This window comes from Ammodytes marinus, assembly GCF_949987685.1.
Source record: "Ammodytes marinus genome assembly, chromosome: 11".
NCBI classification, from domain to species: Eukaryota; Metazoa; Chordata; class Actinopteri; order Uranoscopiformes; family Ammodytidae; genus Ammodytes; species Ammodytes marinus.
In genome coordinates this window covers 5,201,834-5,208,071 of record NC_137215.1, presented here as the reverse complement: position 1 = coordinate 5,208,071, position 6,238 = coordinate 5,201,834, and the positions used below count along the sequence as shown (strand labels likewise).

The 6,238-nt window shown below is 42.0% G+C and overlaps 1 protein-coding gene across 1 annotated transcript in view; it reads right to left on the bottom strand.

Moving 5' to 3' along the window:
* Positions 1-676: 676 nt before the first annotated feature.
* st3gal7 (ST3 beta-galactoside alpha-2,3-sialyltransferase 7) overlaps positions 677-6,238 on the bottom strand; it is an 8,897-nt gene continuing 3,335 nt past the window's right edge. Inside the window, exons 4-8 of the mRNA XM_080036839.1 lie at positions 3,795-4,147; positions 3,055-3,241; positions 1,921-2,061; positions 1,223-1,372; positions 677-769 (exon numbers count right to left, since the gene is read on the bottom strand). Of these exons, the coding sequence (XP_079892965.1) occupies positions 683-769; positions 1,223-1,372; positions 1,921-2,061; positions 3,055-3,241; positions 3,795-4,147 (918 nt within the window). The 3' untranslated portion in view covers positions 677-682. The remainder of the gene's footprint in view (positions 770-1,222; positions 1,373-1,920; positions 2,062-3,054; positions 3,242-3,794; positions 4,148-6,238) is intronic.

The following is a 6,238-nucleotide window of genomic DNA, read 5'->3' as shown; positions in this document are numbered from 1 at the left end:
CCATGAGCTTGCCCGACCTTTGCACAGTTTATTTGTCTCCCTCACTAGGCAACACTGGAGTCTTGTGAACGTTCTGAAAGGTCAGTCCATGCTGCGTGGATCCTTCCAGCTGAGTTGTAAATCACATACTCCTTTTCACTATACTTCATTTATAAGTATGTTGTTTTTTGTTTTTTTTGGTACACAATATTTTGTCAACGTAAACAAAGCAGGCTAACTTGCATACTGCAAAATGCGACGTGGTGTAATAGGGATTTTGCTATATATTTTACTATACTGTAGTACACCCACCCACACATACATACTTAATATGTGCACATACATTCATACACATTTTCCCATGTGTACTACTACATTCAAGTATATACAGTTAAAAAAAATGCACATTTTATATAACTGCAGCCTCAACCCTAGGATTCAAATACTAAAAACGTTTTCATAATTGTGCGTATTGTAACTGTTTTTCAAACTGAATTGGCATTTCCAGACATGCATTTTTACAAGCATGTATTGGGAAATCCTAAACCTTCCTTTCATGTGTATTGTAACACATGCAATGACTCCATACACACAGGCCCACGGTGACACACACACACACACACTCACACTCACACACACACATACACACACACACACACACACACACACACACACACACACACACACACAGGGTCTATGTGACTCACAGAGCTCCCGTCAGGTCTGTCACCGCTCCGGCAGAGACCAGCTCCCTCAAGAACAGTTTCTCGGCACTGATGTCGTGCACCACCTGGGGAACGGAACACAATGAGTCATGAATGAATCACTGCTGGGAATACATGAGGCCTTAAAGCTACAGTGTGTAACTTCTGCAGCCCCCCCCCCCATGAAGAATTTCTGAGTAATTACAACAATCTACTACAATCTACTTGAGGTAAGCCTTGTGTGATGGCGCATGGATTTTATACCTTCTGCTGTACGTCCAGGTTTTTACTTAGCAGTAGAATCAACAACTGAAACATTTCAGTTTTTTAAGAGCTCCTGTGTCAGGGGGGCGACACCAGTTTGTAAATGAGAGAGAGAGAGATACTTTTGTGGGGCTGACATTCTCGATCACCTTTGTGTCAACTCATTTGGCGATGGCTTGAATGTTACCAACATTAAGTTAGATGAAAAGTTACGCACTCTAGCTTTAAAAAATAGTTGTACCACTGTTTGTTTGTGGTTATGGATGTAAAGGTACCTGAGCCTTCATGGCGCCCATGCGTAGCGCCTCATAGTAGTGCAGTGGGGCCTCTGGATGCTGCATGTCGTAACCAAACCCCGCCAAGCTCACCTGGTCACACAGCTGCAGCGCCATCACCACCGCACTCGCTCCCAACGTCGGCACCATCTGCGTGACGAGAGGAAAAATCACTCTTTGATCTATTTCTGCACAACCCCAAAGTACAATCTAAACTATGGCACCACCAAGGGTTATGTAATTGGACTTCAAGCTACAGGTTTGTAACATTTCTTCTTCAAAAATACAATATCAAGAGACAGACTATCTGTGTACGCTGTTGGCACCATCTAGAAGAGGAGAGAAAATCACTTTCTGATCTATTTCTGCAACCAGTACACTGTCAGGAAAATGGGTACAGTATAGGAGTCCATGTATCTGCTCCCAGGTACAATCGACACTATTAATTAGGGTTAATTATTGGTCCTTAAAGTACATATGTGTAACATTTCCTCTACATTTTATAATACAATATCAGGAGACATTGAATGTGAGGCCGAATACAACACAAAGTTAGATTGAACTATAGATTTTACTCTCAGATTTGAATATTTCACTGTACACTGCAGATTTAGGAAACTGCTTTAATTCATTTCATAAATAAAATGTACTGTGCTATGGGGTACAATATAGATTATACATATTATGTTAGAGCTCACATTTCCCTGTTTGAGAGTATAGTTCTGCAGGACTTGTCCCGTCTTGTGAATGATCTCCGGGTGAAGGATCCTAAAGTTCTCCGGTCTGAGGGGAATATCTTCAACCACCTCCCGCCAGAACCACAGTTTGGACCAGAAGCCCTGTCAAAAAATAACATTATCATTATTTGTGTGTGTGTGTGTGTGTGTGTGTGTGTGTGTGTGTGTGTGTGTGTGTGTGTGTGTGTGTGTGTGTGCGTGCGCGTGCGCGTGCGTGTGTGTGTGTGTGTGAGTCTCTCTCTTTTATTTATCTGTATGTATATGTTTTAATTTTTTCCATGTTTATACCATAATAATAATTTTTTTTATATATTGAAATATACTCTGCACTTTTTCTATCTAGTGTACTATAGGCTCAGTCTTGTGAAATTAAATGAGATGACATAACAGAAGTGATACTGTTACTAGGCGACCTATATGAATCTACTGCATGTTGATACTAAAGAAAATGTAAAGATGTGTCACTACAGAAAATATTAATAACACAGGAGGCGGTGCATAGCGTGTGAGTCAGTGAGTGTGCTAATGTGAGCGGGGAGTTGCTATGACACTAAGGCCAGGCTTATGTAATACACTATTTCTGTGTGCAACTGTTCCAGTGATGTCCAAGCACTCTAGAAATGATTACTTGTGTGTTGAATATTGTAGTTGCAAATGTGTGTGTGCTGCTTGATTGTGTAATGTGAGTGTGTGTGTGTGTGTGTGTGTGTGTGTGTGTGTGATTTGTGTGTTGTTGATTATACAGTGTGTGCGCTTGCTTATGTTTGTTGGTTGTGTCTTGTATTTTTTATGTTTTTTTTAAGATAATTTTTTGGCATTTTCCAGGCTTTATTAGATAGTACAGAGTTGAAATGGGGAGACAGAGAGAGAGATAGAGAGAGGGGGGGGATGACCTGCAGTAAAGGTCCACGGGTCGGATTTGAACCCGCGACCACTGCAACGAAGGCCAGAGTCGATATGGTACACGCTCTATCCACTACGCCACCACGCCCTGTGTCTTGTGTTTTTTAAGCTACTGTCATATGGGCACCTTTAAACTGCCTCTCGGGGATGGGTAAAGTGATTTGAATGTAATGTAATTGAATGTAGGCCTACCAGGGGCTGTTTGGTGATGACAGAGGCCAGCCAGTAAAGGTCCAGGCTCTTGAAGACCACCAGAGCCACTATGGAGGTCTGTTGGTACTCGTCTGCAGAGTGGGGCGCCCCCTCTGGGTAAGTCAGACGGATGGTGGTGCGGGAACCAACGTCCCTCACAAAGCCCGGCACTGGAGCGTTATTCAGCCTGGGATGGGGATGAAAATGCATCGTTGAAAATGGTTGTGTTTGGTTGGTGTTGAGTATTTTCTTCTATCAAATATCAATCATTGAACCCCCATTGATGAGTCCCAGATAATTTGTTGACCACATCCCTTGTGATACATCCAGATAGGACTGTTCATTCAGGACAGGTTTAGATCTCAGGGCTATTCACCTTGCAAACCCACTGGCATTTTTTATTGTTGTAATTATATTTTGTTATAATTTCACATCACATGTACATTGTCAATTTGATCATGTTCACAAAGTAGTTTGAACTTCTTTTTCTAAGTATCTTCAGTTAACCAAACTAGATTTCTCCACACACACACACACACACACACACACGCTGTAGTTCAACTTCTTTCAGTTTAGAGTCATTTGTTTGCAAAGCTTTGATGAAAAAGTAGTTTTGATGAAAACGTAGGTACTTCAGATTTACTTGCTCATGTTGTCTTCATTCTTTCTCCTTTACTTTCTTGTTTACTCCCTCAGTGTCACACACACACACACACACACCCCCCACACACACACATTACCTGATAATGATGTCATATTGATCTATGTGTGACCCAAGATGGCTGCCATGAAGAACCCCTCCGCTGCCCACCACCACACACCGTCTGCAGCACCCTCCGTCCCCCCCGTTCCCCCTCATCTCTTCGGGCAGGCCGCCGGGCTGAGGCAGGGCGGATAGAGCCAGGGCCAGGTGCCTCTCACTGCCACGCAGCCCCAGAGGAGGGGCGAGCTCCCAGGGCGCGGGACGGTCCCGCTGGAGGAACACAGGCAGGTCCAGGAGGATTGGGGAACAGGACAGAGGAGCGAGGTGATTCAGGCACCAGCGAGGCAGACAGGGGGCAGAGAGGAGGGAGGCGGATTGGTTTAGAAGGACCTGGAGAGAGGAGGAGGTTGGTAAGAGTGAGGAAATGATCCGGTATGTTGCTATATAAGGTGGGCCCCCATTGTTTATGTTAACAGAATTTAGTTTGCTTTATGATTGTATAATATTTTAATGCACAATACATGCTTTCTGGCTGTTGAACTTTGTCCCAGTTTTGCTACAAGTTTGTTGTTTAGCCTTGAAGCCTAATAAGATTTTGGCACAATACAGAGGTATGACGCATTCATGTGCACAGTAGTTTCACTCCCCATATTCTGTTATCAGACATTGTATGAAGGATAACACCAGCTGAGATGAATTTCTGGGAATATCTACCTAATTAAAAACATTTCTGCTTTCGCCAGCAAAAACAAGGGCTGGACACACCAAACTTAGTATGTGTTTGCGCACACACCAACTTCTCTTGCATATAATCCCATGTACACTGTTCATTCGATGTATTCAATCATGTAAGCCCAGTTGTGATACATGTTGTTTGACCCTTGCATGCTGTTTGCAAGTAAATTCACCTGCTTCCAAGAAGGCCTGACTCAGTTTCAATTATTCAAACACTTGGGTAGTTTGATGAAATAATTCTAGTAACAAATGGTCCTTCGAGTTGCCGGATCCAACATCTTCTTCTCTGGACAAGAAGAGCCTGCACCGTGAAGACGGGGGAGTCCAAGATCTCTCGACAAAAGACCTCCAGTAAACAGAGCTACAAAAGAGGCTGTCAGCAGACTCTACTTGGACGGAGGAGGGGTGACGGAATCCAGAGCCAAAACTGAGCGAGTCGAGGCTTTCTTCGAATCAGGTGAATATAAACAGCTGATTTTGTTTTGTCCAGGAATTATGGTAGTTCCTTTGTTTTATGTATTAGATAGATAAACTAGTTTATCGATGGTGGTGTTCTCCATTTTGGTATCGTAGTCCATCTCCGGGAGAATTCCTAGTAGTAGTGTTGCCCATCTTGGTTATTCAAACACTTGGGGATATACTCCGGCAGGGTTCTGCTCCCGGGGGGTTTGTCTCTGACTGGTTGGGTCCATCCGTGGGGGACTGCTTTTGGTGTTTGAGAATTTACACTGTCAAAAACAAAAGTCTCACGTACGTAATTAGATGATCATTAGTGTGGGGTCGAGGGTGGTCCCTTTATTCTGACAGATATAGTTTGTTCCATTAAACTGAGAGTTCTTTGTAATTCGGGAAGGTTTTATGGAAACAAATTGATATCTGGCTGCTTGTTGTTACTTAGCCTGGGGATATAGTACTGCTCCAGGGAGTTAGTCTATGACAGGTTGTTTATTTGTTTTGTTTTGTTATGTTTGTCAATAGTCTACAACTGCAGAGTAGACTTATTTGTTTTGTTTAGAATACATCACATAGGGTGTTCTAGTTTTAAATTGGTGAATTTTGTTAATCAATTGGAGGGAATAGGGGTGTTCACCCTGTTTAAATAGATTACTGGGTAATTTGATATTAGATTTTACATTTTAAAAAATTTAATTACATAATATGGATAATGATAAGATAGACATTAGAAAAAAAAAGGAGACTGGTGAAGAAAAGTCTCCTCTACCCCTTCCTGTGTCTCTTTCCATTGAGACCCAAAACCCCGGCTCCTCAGCTGCTCTTCTGCTGGCAGGTCCAGAGAATCAGATAAAGAACAGTAAAGAGAAAGGTGGTGGCCCAGGAGATGAATAAGAGAATGTTGTTGAAAGTGTAAGAGGAAAAAGATTGTTTGGAACTGATTGTTTATGGATGTTATAAAGAAAGAAAAAGTATGTAGGGGAAGGGAGATAGAAGGTTTTAGTAAGTGTGAAAAGCTTTAAAGTTTAGAGCTGAATATCTTGCCAATCCAAGACCCATAGTAAACCTTAAAGATTAAAGGTGCAGTCAATCATTTGAAGTCCCAGCATAAACTTACAAAAAAGCGTTCTTTTGTGTTCTTTTTATGAAAATGTTCACTAAAAAGAATTATTCAATGCTTTTGATTTGAATTACAAGTAAAAGGGATTTGTGTGCTGAACAATGTGATCATAATGTGTTATTTGAAGAACAAACTATAACACCATGTCAGATTTGGAGAAGTAGAGAGCTTCT